At 34.7% G+C, this 15747-nt stretch overlaps 4 protein-coding genes across 4 annotated transcripts; 3 read left to right on the top strand and 1 right to left on the bottom strand.

Annotated features, from left to right (window-relative positions):
- Nucleotides 1-1648: 1648 nt before the first annotated feature.
- LOC111460686 (citrate synthase, mitochondrial) lies at nucleotides 1649-7672 on the top strand. The gene is made up of 20 exons (XM_023103918.1): nucleotides 1649-1809; nucleotides 2047-2116; nucleotides 2215-2277; nucleotides 2571-2612; nucleotides 2971-3036; nucleotides 3210-3275; nucleotides 3436-3549; nucleotides 3713-3776; nucleotides 3895-3977; nucleotides 4312-4361; nucleotides 4431-4508; nucleotides 4663-4791; nucleotides 4889-4931; nucleotides 5136-5222; nucleotides 5711-5812; nucleotides 6224-6331; nucleotides 6456-6506; nucleotides 6899-6972; nucleotides 7048-7099; nucleotides 7189-7672. The coding sequence occupies exons 2-20, from the start codon at nucleotides 2066-2068 to the stop codon at nucleotides 7282-7284; spliced, it is 1419 nt and encodes a 472-aa protein (XP_022959686.1). The 5' UTR covers nucleotides 1649-1809; nucleotides 2047-2065; the 3' UTR covers nucleotides 7285-7672.
- A 1168-nt stretch (nucleotides 7673-8840) lies between these two features.
- On the top strand, nucleotides 8841-10616 carry LOC111460632. The gene is made up of 2 exons (XM_023103839.1): nucleotides 8841-9067; nucleotides 10201-10616. The coding sequence occupies exons 1-2, from the start codon at nucleotides 8931-8933 to the stop codon at nucleotides 10442-10444; spliced, it is 381 nt and encodes a 126-aa protein (XP_022959607.1). The 5' UTR covers nucleotides 8841-8930; the 3' UTR covers nucleotides 10445-10616.
- Nucleotides 10617-10883: 267 nt separating this feature from the next.
- Nucleotides 10884-12472, bottom strand: LOC111461159. The gene is made up of 3 exons (XM_023104657.1): nucleotides 12249-12472; nucleotides 11200-11310; nucleotides 10884-11102 (listed from the first exon to the last, which is right to left on the bottom strand). Exons 1-3 carry the CDS (start codon nucleotides 12309-12311, stop codon nucleotides 10884-10886), a joined length of 393 nt encoding a protein of 130 aa, XP_022960425.1. The 5' UTR covers nucleotides 12312-12472.
- A 987-nt stretch (nucleotides 12473-13459) lies between these two features.
- LOC111461244 lies at nucleotides 13460-14974 on the top strand. The gene is made up of 2 exons (XM_023104765.1): nucleotides 13460-13771; nucleotides 13902-14974. Exon 2 carries the CDS (start codon nucleotides 13908-13910, stop codon nucleotides 14802-14804), a length of 897 nt encoding a protein of 298 aa, XP_022960533.1. The 5' UTR covers nucleotides 13460-13771; nucleotides 13902-13907; the 3' UTR covers nucleotides 14805-14974.
- The last annotated feature ends 773 nt before the right edge of the window (nucleotides 14975-15747 follow it).

Below are 15747 nucleotides of genomic sequence, written 5' to 3'. Positions count from 1 at the left end.
TGACTTGAATCTAGAAGTTTTCATCTCGACATGCCTATATATCTCATAGACGAGCTAATGTACAAGTCCACATAATTAATTTTATTTTTGGCTAAATTAATAAAAATATCGTACTTAGTATTATACCCTTAATTTTTCAAAATTTTTAATAATATTCCTAAACTTTTTAAAAAAATCTAAGAAATACACTTATTGTTAGTTTCAGATGCAAGTCGTAAGTTCATAAATACTTTTACTGCTAGAATTATGTTTAAAAATTACATATGAAATTAAAAAAAGATTATCTCTAAATATTTTAATATTTCTTTTAAAATTTAACATTTCTTAGGCATATTTCTAAAATATTTTTAAATTTTTAAAAAAGGAAATGTCTAAGATATTTTTATTAATTTTACTTTTTTTAAGTTTGAATTAAAAAATGCAATAATTTTACAAATCTATTTTTACTATATAACTTTATAAGTAGTTGTATATTTCTCATTAGTTTCAAATTATATAATTTTAGTCTAAAATTAGGTCTAAATATTAAAATTTTAATATATAGTTCATAAAGTATATATTATAAATCATGATCTAAAGTAATTTAGTAATGGGCCGAAAATCACTTCAAAATGTGCCTAACTATGAAAGAAAAAAGAAAGAAAAAGATAAAAATAAAAAAGCTCAAACTATATAAAACAAAATAGTATTTTAAAATTTTCCTAATATATATATATATATATATATATATATATATATATTTTGTTGGTATTTTTATAAAAAAATAATTAATAGACACTTGTGATATCAACCAAGATGCACTTTTGCACTTTCCTTTTTCGTTTTACCAATTAATTTTAAATTCCAAAGTTTAGAAGCAAAATTAGGTTGGGATATCTACAATATTTCTTTAAAAACCAAACCATCCAAAACACTTTAAATTCTTTTTTTTTTAAATAAAAAAAAATCAACCTATATAACATTATATTAAAATTTTTCATAAATATAAAACTTCCTAGGGTATTTTTGTTATGAATTTAGGCTAAATTAATAAAAATATCTATTTTAATAATACTTTTAAACTAAAAAAAAAATATTATTGTTAATTTGGGATGAAATATATTAATATTTTTTATTAAAAAATATCTTCGAACCTCAAAAAGATTCATTAATACACTTCAACTTAAAAAAAAAACATATATAAATACTTTTATCAATAGTAGTATGTTTAAACAATAATTATTAAAAATTAAAAATAACATTAACACTATTTACCTTTATTAAAAAAAAGTTAAAAGCTTTCTTACGTCAAAAACTGTCTATCAACATATCATAAATTATTTTAATTTTTAATATTACTCTAGAAAGTTTGTAAGTATTTTTTAAATGTGATGCTAATGGTATAGATATTTCTGAATTTCTTTAAAATGTTAAAAAAAAAAAAAACTTCAAAATTCAAATTATTTTTTAAATAAAGTATTAATGTTTTTTTTTTAATTTTCTTGATTTTAAGGGTAATTTGAGATTTTTTTTGAAACTTTATGAATATTATTAAAAAAAATTAGGTATTTTCATCTGTTATTTGGAACAACTTTTTGGTAAATGGAATCAGAAATGAGGGCATTTTCGGAATGTGTTCGCCCACCTCAGGCATTACGATAGAACCTGCAGGCTCAAGAAGGCATTTGAAGAAATTTCACTCCAATTCCTCGTTTGATTTCCTCTGGGAATAAAGAAGAGAACCGCGAAGCTCGTCAGTTCTCGGATTCTCAATTCAAAATCCACACAAATCGATTTGCGTGCAGCGTCGTGGTTTTTTCTGACTTTCCTGTACGTTTCAATTTCCTGCACTTGATTCCCGTTTGATTCATATCTTCGTTTTCTCTTTTACCTGTTGATAACTCGGATGATGTTCGTTCATCTTCTATATTCGTATATTACTCAACATCTTGTCTGATTTTTTAATTTCCATTTCTTATTGTACGTTTAGTATTTTGCTTGTTCTTCCTGTTTTTTTAGAGCTCAGTGATCTATGTATTTAGCAAGTTGTGGATATGTACTATGCAGATAAGGAATTTTGAGAGTCATGGCGTTCTTCAGAAGTTGGACGGCTCTTTCAAAGCTACGGTCTCGTGTTGTGAGTATATTGCTCGGGATTCTTCCTGTTGTTGGTAATTTGTTAGTTATTTTGACGGTAAAGGTTTTAACGATCTGGAAATTTCCTCGATGCTTCAGGGACAGCAGTCTAATCTCAGTAATTCTGTTAGATGGCTTCAAATGCAGAGCTCACCGGATCTTGTAATATTCTCCACTCACATTAATCTTTATTCATCAATCTTGTTTGGGTAGACTACCGTTTTAAGGCTTTGAGACTTCATTTTGGGGTAGATCTAATAATTATTAATTGTTTAAATCGGACTGTGACGGCTACATTTCCCTGCTAGCCAGAGTTGATAACTGTTGACATTAAGTCTACGTGCATATTTCCAATTGGTTGATCTTTGGCAATTGAGTAGTCAGTTACCTAACAGATGGAATGATTTCTTCTATCCAATAAGTGATTTCTCTTATAAGTTCGGTTTGTCGTGCAGGACCTACAATCTCATTTGAGGGAATTAATTCCAGAACAGCAGGTTTGGTTATCCTAACAGTATTCATTTAATAATTATTTAGCATAGCACTCCCACAATAAATACGAAGGCCTTCGTTCTTATTCTTTAAAGTTTTACACTAACGTCCAAGTTGATTCACTCATCTGCCTTTCATTGAGTATGACCACTTCACTGAAATGGGATGCATGTTTTTGACATAAATTCATCAGGAGATTACTTTAGATGCTTTTTTCCTGTATCCAGTTTGGTTGAAAGTTATTATAAGTCTACAACAGTGTGACTAATTGATTCAATGCATTTACTGCCGACCCTGACCTAATTTTCCCCGATAATTATATAGTTCATTTATATATATTCATAATATGTTTAATGATTATAGGATCGTCTGAAGAAATTCAAAGCAGAACATGGAAAGGTTCAACTGGGCAACATCACTGTTGATATGGTAAGTATATTTGCTGAACTATTCTATATGTTGCTGCTCTCTAACATCGGTGTCATTTAGTCCCATGTGACAAATTCGTTCCAGGGAGCTCTTATGAAAAATAATCTCTGATCTTTTCTGCTAGCATTTTCTTTACATCTCTTAATAAATGCCTTGTCTCGAACATTGTGAAGGTACTTGGTGGAATGAGAGGAATGACAGGGCTACTGTGGGAAACATCTCTACTTGACCCTGACGAGGTTTAGAATCCTGTTGGTTAATACCTAGTGAATTGTTTTGGTCTTTAAATGTCATTTGTTAAGGTTTCTGTGCTCAACATTCATGGTTATCTCTGGTCTATATGAATTGGATGAATGCTGGTTTTAGTATAGTAATGGATTTGGTGTATTATATTTCCAGGGTATTCGCTTTAGGGGTTTATCAATTCCTGAATGTCAAAAATTACTACCAGCTGCAAAACCTGATGGAGAGCCACTACCTGAGGGTCTCCTGTGGCTTCTTCTGACAGGAAAGGTGAGTTGCCAAAAACTTGTCCATTCGTTTGATCTTTTGGTAATTATATCAGAACTGTAGAGGCATCAGACATGTAGCTGATAGAATAAACCTACTTCTCCTTATAGGCAGTATTTTGCTTTATACTTCCAAAAACATCATCATTTATTCTTTTATATATCAGGTACCAAGCAAAGAGCAAGTAGATGCACTATCCAAGGAGTTACAAAGCCGAGCTGTTGTTCCAGGTTCAGCTTGTTCATGATTGTTGCATGAGCATATTTGATTATATATGACTTCCGGAAGCCTCTTCTGCTCCAGTAGACATTTTCCTAAATGGTGGGTTTTTGTCATTTCTGGTTGCAGATTATGTATACAAGGCCATCGATGCTCTTCCCGTTACATCTCATCCGATGACTCAGTTTGCCACAGGTGTTATGGGTCTTCAGGTTAGTAATGAGTTCTCTATTTATCACGCCCTAGATGAGGTGATGATTTTCTTTGTCAACTTTACGTGAAAGGTTTTTGTATGGATACTTGGATCAATTTGGAAATTTCATATTTGACTTCCATAAATACTTTTTAGCATCCAACTTCTCGTTTGTTTATTTTGATCAAAACACAGCGTTTTATGCTTGGATCCAATTTTATAAACCCTGTACTGCTGAATTTAGTTTGTTGGATTATATTGAGAAAAAGTTTAGTTTATTAGAAACGTAATTAATTATCTAGGTGCACTGTTGTTAGCTGTCTTTTAAGGTGTCTACTTGTACTTTCCTTCAGGTTCAAAGTGAATTCCAGAAGGCTTATGAGAAAGGAATTCATAAATCAAAGTAAAGTTCGTGCATTCAAGATTCAGTCTTCGTATTTTCTCAAGTACTGAAAGCTATTTAATTTTATAGGTACTGGGAACCAACGTATGAAGATTCTATGAATTTGATTGCTCGAGTACCTTTGGTAGCTTCTTATGTTTACCGCAGGTTGGTAGATCACTCTAATTATATATTTGTTGATTGTATGAAACTAATTGTGTCACTTGCCGTTGCATATTTAAAATATTCTGACCCCTTCTTGCACGGTCTCCTCCATTTCGTTGTTGGATTAATTTGGACTTCCTTCTAATCATATTTGAAGGATATACAAGGATGGCCATATAATTCCAAAAGATGACTCTCTGGATTATGGTGGCAATTTTTCGCACATGTTAGGATTTGATAGTCCCCAAATGCAAGAACTCATGAGGCTCTATGTTACTATCCATACGTAAGTATATGTTGTTCATTTCCATCGGATTTAAAGTATTTAATTTAAGAGAGAATAATCAAATAACATCTAATGTTTGTGTAAAAATGACCTGCAGTGATCATGAAGGAGGGAATGTCAGCGCTCACACAGGCCACCTCGTAAGTTATCTTTCTTCTCAGATTTCAATTGAATTGTGTGTTTTCTTTTCTCTTTAGTATTTTATAGTATCGTTTCCTTAGTCTGAACTTCTGCTGTACATTGATTGAAACATGACTTTTTCAAGCGTAGCTGTCAGTGTAATGTTTCTGCACATCAAATTCATGCCTGTGTCATTCTCTTAGTTATTTAATACTTTTATGCAGGTTGCTAGTGCACTTTCAGATCCCTATCTTTCGTTTGCTGCTGCTCTAAACGGATTGGCTGGACCATTACATGGTTTGGCAAATCAGGTGTGTGATAGACTGTTTTCTAATAGCTACTCCTTTTCCTCTATTTGGTTTGAACTTTTAATAAAGTACGTAATTATCATTTGTAACTCTCTCATTATATTGATGGATTTCATTCTTACTACTATTTTCCCCCTTCAATTCATTGACTTTCAATTTATCTAGAAAGTGTAAAATAGAAATCAATAGATAAGTGAAAGGGATTGAGATAATTATTTGGTTTACTCATCATAACTGATAACAGTCTAATAGTACCTTATGGAACATTCTTCAGGAATGTTTTTGATTCTGCTATTTATCTTTGGAGTGAGGGAACTTGTGTTGTTCATTTTACGTCTGTAGATTTGAAACCAAGTAATGTTTGAGCGTTAGCCTTAAACTAACTGCAATTAACTTTATGACATGAATATACATAGCAAATGTTTGCTCTATGCATCTTATCAACATATAAAGATTGCCAATTATTGTTGCTTATTTCCCACTGCTTGCAGGAAGTTTTACTTTGGATCAAATCTGTAGTGGACGAGTGTGGAGAGAACATAACTAAGGAGCAGTTGAAAGACTATGTTTGGAAAACTCTAAACAGTGGCAAGGTAACAACATAAATCCATTCTGGCTAGAAATGTCAGGCATGGAGCTTATACTTAATATACCTTCATCCTCGCTTATATATAGCCAGTATCATTAACTGTACTTTTGTTTGAGAATAACAATTGAATGGTTATTTTGGTAGGAATATGCATTCTTAGACTTTTTTTGTTGGTTCATTAATCCTCCTCTCTCAGTTTGCCGCTGTTTGTCAAAACTTTCCTTCAAGCATTTCAGTCATAGTGGTTTAATTTTCTGGGAGATATTTTTTTTCCCGTTTTCAAAAACTCCAATGTATTTCGAGTCTTATCCTCTATAGGAAGAGGAGACGTCCTTTATGGATTTCTTTTTCAAACTTATGGTTACATGATTTGTGGAACTTTTATCAGCTCCTTATCATTCTTTTTAAATTGTAGGTTGTTCCAGGATTTGGTCACGGAGTTCTGCGTAAAACAGATCCAAGATATACTTGTCAAAGAGAGTTTGCGTTGAAGCATTTGCCAGACGATCCTCTTTTTCAGCTGGTTGTCATTTTCTCCCTGATTGTAGACTCACACACAAGCATTCATACACACGCACTGTATAAATCCCTTTTGGTTTACTTAAGCCGTAAGTTGCTCACACAATAACCTAGCATGGGATTTGCAGGTATCCAAGCTCTACGAAGTCGTGCCACCCATCCTAACAGAACTTGGCAAGGCAAGATGAGCTTCCTTCTCTATAACTAGCTCAATTGTGCATGCTCCTTATCTTCTGTTGTTAGTCATTTCTGCTAGCATTTGTGGGTTCATTTCTCAACTCGGGTGGGGGAGTTTCAGTAGTATCAAATTCTTCTTATGATAATTTCTACTGTGTCGACCAAACATATAGATTCCATGAAACTGATTCTTTCCCTTCATAAAATGAATTAAATGTTCTAAGTTTGTACTAAATGTCCATGATCGAGCACAATATGTAACTTGACTTTTGAGTCAAACACAGTATAATTTGATGGAGTACATGAAACTATCCCATGAATTGTTGATGCTCACGAACGTCACCCATGAATCTTACATAGTTGTCTCCTCTTGTGGCATTTTCCGCGTTTGCAGGTTAAAAACCCATGGCCTAATGTTGATGCTCATAGTGGTGTGCTGTTGAACTACTTTGGTTTGACCGAAGCAAGGTAGCGATTCATTAATACACATTGATGTTTACTTTTAACTAAACGATAACTATAACTTTCATCAACTATGCACAGGTACTTTACTGTTCTCTTCGGTGTTTCAAGGAGTATTGGGATATGTTCTCAGGTCTGTCTTTTTTTTTTTTTGTACATTCATTCTCAGTTCTTCTTCATTTTACTAAATTCTTAGAGCTTTACTACGTGTTCTGGCTTCAGTTAATATGGGACCGAGCTCTGGGGTTGCCACTCGAGAGGCCGAAGAGCGTGACATTGAAATGGCTCGAGGACCACTGCAAGAAAGCAGCAGCTTGATTGAAAGTGGCTGTCCAAAAACAGTTCATTCAGCCTTCACAAATTGGTCGAGGGTGAGAGATTTCTTGTCATTTGCTAGTTTTAATAATTGTTCAAGCATGGTTTACCACGCAGATACAGGATTACCTGAAATTACTTTTGGGGATAAGTAGATTTTGGAATCACTTATTTCTTAAACTCGCCGAGTTTCTTGGCAAATTTTTCATTCATTCGGTTTCATATAGTAGCTGTTAGAAGTGCATTGTTCAGGAGAGGAATTGGTCGGGATGCCATTTGAATAAAACGGTTGGCATGGCTTGAATGTTAATCTATACCCATTAGGAGCTGAGTTTCGGCTGCACTTTTCCTTGTATGAGACACTTACAACGTTAATTTAGAATGACTTTTCGAAGTGTTAAAACTTTTTTTTAATTACTTTTTAAAAGCCCCTTCATACAGTCCTCAAGTATCGTACGTAACTTAGCAATAAAGTTTAAAACATATTTTTTATATGGGTAAATTATGAATAATATTTCCAAATGGTAACTTCTTGGTATCCATATCATATCCGACTAAAGCTTGCCCTTTTAAACAATCAAGGATTAAGTAAAAAAATAAGGTGTTCCAATGTTAAGAATGAAAAATCGAATTGGGATCTGCGATACAAGACTTAAAAAAGGAATTCCTCCAAGGGCGTGGGTCAGGAATTCCAATCATTCTTGTTATACGCTCGTTCCAACCCTTCACGTCCAGTTCGGAGGGTGGGGATATCCCGACCCTACTATTATTATGCCTTTGCAATCCTTGGACAATTTCTTTTTGCAAATGTATGTATAGCTAGCCCCACACCTATTTCCCTTGTGAAAGAAGAATAGTCCAGGTTTGATAAAAGAGAAAGATTATAATGAGACTGAACTACCGGAGGTAAAGCTTTACCGAGTTTACTGTTCAAGAATAACTCACAATAACAAATGTATTTTCATTCATATTCACAACTTTTAAATAAGATATAAGCATTAAATATTGAGAATAAAATAAAATAAAATATACTACACATCATAAATGAAAGAATATTATAATATAATATGATATATTTCGTAACTAATATATTCTTAAAATATTATACGCAATATATAAGGGGAACTAAACTATGAATGTTTAAATTAATACATATATAGTTCAACTTAAACTTAACATTTTGTTGATAATGTGACAATTTACTATATTAAAGAAAAAAACTTAAACTTAACATTTTGTTGATAATGTGACAATTTACTGTATTAAAGAAAAAACTTAATATTTTTTTTTTGTTGATAATGTGACAATTTACTATAATTATAGGAAACTTTTTAGCAGTAAATATATATTTATTTTTTTTATTACCCATCATTTTTTTTTTTTTTTGTTGAATTTAGACACTATTATTAAACTCTCATGTCCTCACAATAATTAATGAGAAGTCATAAAAGATTAAAAAAAAAAATTGAATTACCATTTAAGTAATTTAGATATATATAAAAAGATAGTAAAATAGAATATTCTTCTAAGTAGATAACAAAAAAAGACGTGAATTATGAATGGATCATCCACACCCTCCGTGCCGCATCTCGTGCGAACTCTCTCCTCTTCTGAAGTTAACGAAGTCATTGTACCAAGACTGGAGGTGAATGGCTTCCGTCTTCGCCGCGCCGCCGTCTCAACTGGTTCTCTCTTCTCACCGCCCAAGTTTGGATCACAAAGCTTTTCTTCCTTCCATCGTCGGCGTTAAATTTCATCGGAATGGCTTTCCAATTCCTTCTTTCAGGTATCCGTAGTTTATTCACTCCTCTTCGATCCCTCGCATTCGACTTCTTTGATCTCAGTAGATATCAGGACTGTTGTATATTGTTAATGAGACTAGTGATCATTTTAGTAATGAAGTTCATCTGTTAATTCTGTGAAGTAGTTCGACTTTGATTCTTTTGTTGATATTTGATAATGGAATCTGGCAGGTTGTTGCTAATTCCTAATTGTTTTTTGCTACTAACGCCAGGTGCTTATAAACTAGTATTATATTTTTGTTTTTCGGAATTTTCATTAGATTGCGTGTTCAGCAGTCCTCTACGATCCCTCGCATTAGGCACAATTATTTCAGAAGATATCTGGACTGTTACCCTTGCAATGAGCATGTTAACATCGAAGTTCATCTGTTGCTTAGTTCTGTAAAGTGAATCCACCTTGATTCTTGTGATGGAAATGGAATTTGGCAGGTAGTAAAACACTGAATCTTAATTGATTTTCGCTATGCTACTCCCGCAAGGAACTTATACTAGCATTAGGATTTTGGCTTTATTTTTCCGGTTTTATTCCAATTCCAAGTTGGAATAGGATGAATCTTTGATTTGATACTTTCTGGCTTCCGGATGCGCCTGGGGAAAGTTTATTAGTTCTTTCTGAAAGCTCTTCTCTGATTGTGAAGTAGTTACATTTAAGATTGCCAGAAAATGATAATTCTGGAATGGCCTCTATAATTTCTTTGAAAAACATAGACCTTTTGGATGAATCACAGCTGTTGGAGGAACCACAGTAATAATAAATGGTTTAAATCTCTACAACAATTAATTGAATTCTATCGTCTTCTCAAGTTGTCAGTTGGCTCAACAATTAATTTGGAGTTTCCTCTTTAAAATCTTCTGGAAGTATTGGTGCAAATACTGTTTCCTACCATTCATGGTTCGATCTTTATGGTATTTTGTCTGTTTAGACTTTCATTTACTTCAACTCTTTCCTCAAAAAGACATGATATACTTATATAAAGCTAAATCAGTAGCTGAGATCCTCCTTGCATCTGCTAGTCAGATTTGCCAGAAATTAGAACACACCTAATCTGAGATGACTGATACTTGTAATCACAATATTGCTACTCAGCTGAGTGGTTGTGTGATTTCTTTTATGCAGGTACAAGAACACCAAAGGATTGAAATTGAGGCAGAGATCGTTTTCTATAACAGCATCAAATTCCTCAGATGGGAATTCCACCAAGGAGAAAAATGATGGAAGTAAAGTAACTGGTGATGCCCAAGGTCCTCCATTTCTTACCATTTTGGCTGGATTTTTTGTCTTTTCCCTCGTCCTTTGGATAGTCAGTTCCTCTGTCACAACCCTTATAGCTCTAGCCGTCAAGTTGATCTCAACAAAGTAGTGTTGCATTATTGGCTACACTAATCCTCTCAATTATGTTTAGTTTTGGGGAAGGACCTGAATATAGGCAGTTGATTTGGTTAGACTTAAGTAATAAAAATGCACATTGACTCATTCTGTAGTACTCTAGTTGAATCTTCTTTATAAGTCATTTTCTAGAGTCGTTATCATCATTCTTATTCCCATCCAGATTAAAATCTAATGGCAAAGGGAACAAGAACTAAATGGTACTACACTTGGACAATGATGAAGGATTTCTACAGAACAAGGTGGCAAAATATATTATCCGTTGGAGAAAATACATTCCAAACAGTGGTAGGACACATTCTTTATGGTATATAACAAAATTGTGATAGTGAATTGAAATTACTTTACTTGGCCCTTAAATAAACCAAAAAAGAAAAAGTGTATATATATATATATATATATATTATATATGTCTAACTAGCACAATTCTTTTCTGTTTCTGAATTTTCTCCAGCTGAAGCTGTAAACTTCCGCCGGTCATCAGTGGATGCAGTTATCACCGGCATCCAAATATCAGCAGTATGACTCAAAAGAGACTGCACCTGTGGGTCAGCAGCCATTGCTGAAGAAATCATTTCATTCACATCGTCTAGCTTTTCAGATAACTTATCCAACTCCTTGGCAAGTTCCATCTGAATAAATAGGAAATGGACTTTTTAGACATTAGATTCAATCTCTTCAAGAAAATGTTGATAAATGCAATGAGTTTATGAAGGAAACCAGACGGACTTCATCGAGCTGCTTTAAGGACTTTGAGGGTACTTTTGTTACTTCAAGTCCAAAAAGGGCTTCGATCTTCATACGAAGTTCAACTTCCTCCTGGTTGGTCAGTGATTCCACCTGCAAGATAATTGTATCTTAGGAAAGAAAAGAGCAGAGAAGCTCAAAACATTTCCTGGCTAGGACTTATGCTGAGGATTTTTGAAAGAATTAGTCCTACCTCGACTGATTAAGAAGAAGAGCATGAATTTATAAGTAAGGAACACTATCTCCATTGGTACGAAGCCTTTTGAGAACCAAAAGTAAAGCTGTTATAAGAGCTTATGCTAAAAGGTGGACATTATCGGTGGAGGATCGTAGTTTCCAACATACTACACAATGGGTACTCATTGAAACAAAAAACATAGTACCGTACCCAAACGTGATGGTGAATGCAACCTACGTCCAAAGGGGTGGATCATAGGTTCATGACAAGTTTGGAAACTTTCTCTTCTCATTATATGGTCAAAGAGAGGCAAAGGTGTTGACCGTTATAGACCAGAAATTTTCTACTCGCTGTATTAATTAGGTGCCAAACAATCAGAATACGTAACTGCTTCCCAGAGCAATTCCCTAAGGGAACAGTGTGACGAAAATCATGTCGTGTGAATCTCTACAGCAATTTCATCAAGATATTATGTTCCTCTCCCTAAGTTACCTATTCCCAGCCTTTCCCAACTCTAGTGTAAACCTATAATGCAACGTTTTAAGTTCACCGTTACCAAAAACTGTCCTCTTTGTGCCTTGCATTTTGGATTTTCCCTCAACATTTTTAAAACGCATCTACTAGGGAGAAGTTTTCACACCTTATAAAAAATGTTTCGTTCTCCTCTCCATGAATGAGGTTAGATCCATCGTCTTGAAACCCCGACACTTGTAAAATCACAAAATGTTTCATCAATCATCAGGCAAGTTCCAGCGATCCAATCACGAACAGAATTAGAAAGCCATACAAGGTAAATCACAGCAAATGAAATGAACATGGGGAAATAAGAGCGAAAGTGGAGGGAAATTGTGACCTGGTGAAGAAGACTGGCAAGAAGCTGGAATAGTTGCTCGTCCGCCTTCCATTTCTCGGCCATGTTTTTCTGTGATGGGCTTGTGATTTTGGTGAGTGATGTTTGGCGATTTGGGTACTTGTACGCCAATCTGATGCCGTTTCACGAGGGATTAGCGACTCCAATGCCTAATGTGACACGTTCTCTCCTTCGCTCATACAACGGAACACACCATGACCAATTAAATTCACCAACTTCTCCTTTTCTTGCAATGAATTGGAAGCATTCATGGACAAATCTAATCAAATTGAGAGATCTCTGCTTAGATATGTCCATTTTACCTATAGAGACCTGTCCCGAATGGGAAGGAGATTTTCCAGCAAGTATGAGGAGCTAGTTGGGAACCTTTTTTTTCAATTGGATAAATGGATCGGGTTCTCCATCCCCGCCCAATTCTCCACCTCGTCCTACTTAATATAAATATATTTTCAACCGACTGCGTTTAAAATAATTAAATTTTAGGAGTATCATTCTAATATTTAAATTATAAATTTTTTTTATCGGGTTAAATTTTAAAATTTTAGAAATTAAAGGGATATATATACTTTTTATGAAATATATTAATTTATTATAATTTCTTTTTTACCATTTTTGAATGAAAATTATATTAATGAAAATTTTAAAATAATTCTTTTTAAAAAGAAAAAAAAAGCAGTAAAAAACCGTGAGCGGTAACCTATGCGTGCAAATTTATCATGTGATCGGGGAATGAAATAAGTTGCTGAAATGGAGACTTGCCCACCCCGTGCACATCGTTAATAATAATCTATCTGAAATTCATACGAATTTTTTTTAATTAAAACATCCCTCTATTTTATTAAGATGACAGTATCACATCCGTACACATTTAATTTATTTTATTAGTCAACTCCTTAATTTAATAAAACATAAAGTCTATCACTCACATCCATAAAATTAAGTTTTATTTTATGGTAATTTCATTATATGTTTTATTGTTTAAAATTCGCTTCTCGTAATTTTTATTTTAATAAATTTGAGAATATTTTTTAAATCATTTAAATTAGCATGAGATTTTGATTAATGGGGGAAAATTAATTTTTGCAATATTTTTTTAATGGATTAATTTCATTATTTATCGGAGGTTTCAATTTATTTATAAAAAAAATAAAGTGACGAGAGTTGGATAATAATTTAAAATAAATTACAAATTATTGAGGCATTGATCTTGTTCGATTCAGAGAGAGAGAGAGAGAGAGAGAGAAAATCGAAAGAGGTTCCGCAAACGACATTTTCGCCATAGACGAAGCTCAAGAGTTGTGTGTGTTTATAAGCCCTTTTCTTCACTCTAGACTCCAATTTCATAATCATAATCCTTCGATTTCTTCCACAAACATTCAGATTCATTACTAATTGTTCCCAACTACTCACAAACATCTCTGCTTTCGATTTCTAGGGTTTCCAGGATTTGAATTTCAACGGTTGGATTGTTCATGGTTGCAACTCGAATGTCCTAATTTCCTTCTGTACGTTATTGTTCCGTGTTTGAATTAGCGGTTTCTCTTTTGTTTTTTTGAATGTGTTCTTGTTTCTGTGATTGGGGTTTCGGAAATTTGATTTTGCTTCGGTTAGATGAATGATATGGATCGTACACAGATCTTGATGAATCAAAACTCTGTCGTTTGGCTTCATCCTCCAAATTTGCCTCCAGTTCTTCCGCTGGAGAATCGAGGTATGTTTCTTCACGGCTCCCAGAGATTACTCTCCACTGCTCCTACTTCGAATCAAGGCCGATGTCTCAGGAAGGGGAGATGGCTTGATATGAAGCGAAAAGGCTCGATTTCATCAGCCTATAAACCCTCGAATTGGAACGAATTACAGTACCAAAATCGGTTGAAATCGAGACGTTTTCATCCAAAGAAGAAGTGTAACTACCGTTTTCCCCCTTTCGCGCCCCGTAATACCACTTCCTTTTTAATTCGTGCCAAACGATCCGGCGGTATTGCGTCGTTGGTGTCGCCTAATCCGGTCACCCCTGCAGTGTTGCCTACTCCCATATTTTCGCCTCTAAGGGAAGTTCTTGTTGATATGGCTAAGGAGGAGTGGGGTCTCGACGGCTATGGCTCGATGAAGGGTCTGATTAGACTTAGGTCAGATGAAGACGAAGAAGAACAAGAAGATGGGGGATCTGGTGATAGCGATGTGGAAGGACATTTGGAGGTGGAGAGACGGCTGGATCATGATTTAAGTAGATTTGAAATGATCTGCCCAATTTCTGGTGGTGAAGAACAGAGCAGCGTTTTGGAGAGTAGAGTAGATGATCAAGATTCTCACATAGCCCAGCTTCAGGAGGAGAATTTAACATTGAAGGAAAGGGTATTCTTCATGGAAAGAGAGCTGGAAGAGCTAAGAAGAAGAGTTCAATTCTTGGAAACTGAAGGCTGTCTCATGGACAATAACAACAAAGACGAGACCGCAGCGTCCGAAAACGCCTCTGATAACGGTTGCATTGGCCATGGCTGCAAGAAGAAGATCACTAATCACGTTGGGAATGAATGAGATGACAAATTTTAGGATCTTTTTTGAATCTGATGAACTCCAGATTAGAAATAGATACCATTTCAGTGTAGTGTGTACAGAGCTAGCTAACCCTTATGTATGAAGTTTGTTCTATATCTGTTCTTCTGTTCATATTATCTCAATCCTTCTGTCTTCAAATGTTTCTTGGAAGCTGTTCTTCATTATTTTCAAATGTTTCTTGGAAGCTGTTCTTCATTATTTTCAAATGGTTCTTGCAAATCTATTGTAGATTAGAGGTGGCTGTGTTCACAAAGTGTTGGTGGTTGCAGGGCCCATTGTTTTCAGAGCATTGACCACAGCAGCAGCAGCAGCAGCAACGTGCCATTTTTGTTCCTTGTTTACAGTTTCAGGCACTGTATCACCTCTTTTTACTGAAGCCATGTGGGAATTGAAGCTGAAGGTCAACGTGCACAGTTGACTGGGCTCGGCCCAATAAGTCCTTCGGTGGGTGCAAAAGGCCCAGCCCAAATTAGCGGGAAACTGGAGGCCCATGAGCGTTGGCTGGCACGTGCAATGAATAAAAGGCGTATCGACCGTACACATGCAATAACCCAAACAAGGCGTATTTTCTGAAGGTAATGTTTCTTTGTCGGTTTGGGGGTAGGACGAGGGCCCACCACCAAGTTTCAATATTATTTATATGTTTATTTGTTTTTTAATTTTATAAATATATTAAAAAATAAATAAGGGTATGGATTGGCACGTGCGAGCGTGTGGTTTAAAATCGAAGGGAGGGGTGGGGTGGGACCGGGGAGATCCGAATGATTTTGAATAATAATTGATTGGACCAATGAAATGCAATCATTAATATTGACACTCTGTCATTTGCACGCGTTTCTGCTGTTTTATTTTCACCCCCACTATTTTTACTTTACTGTCTTTGTACTTGTTCGGTAAAAGTTTCGTGCTGTCCGTCAATCCT

The sequence above is a fragment of the Cucurbita moschata genome, unplaced genomic scaffold (genome assembly GCF_002738365.1).
Source record: "Cucurbita moschata cultivar Rifu unplaced genomic scaffold, Cmos_1.0 Cmo_Scf00024, whole genome shotgun sequence".
Classification (NCBI taxonomy): Eukaryota; Viridiplantae; Streptophyta; class Magnoliopsida; order Cucurbitales; family Cucurbitaceae; genus Cucurbita; species Cucurbita moschata.
This window is presented reverse-complemented; position numbering and strand designations above follow the sequence as displayed.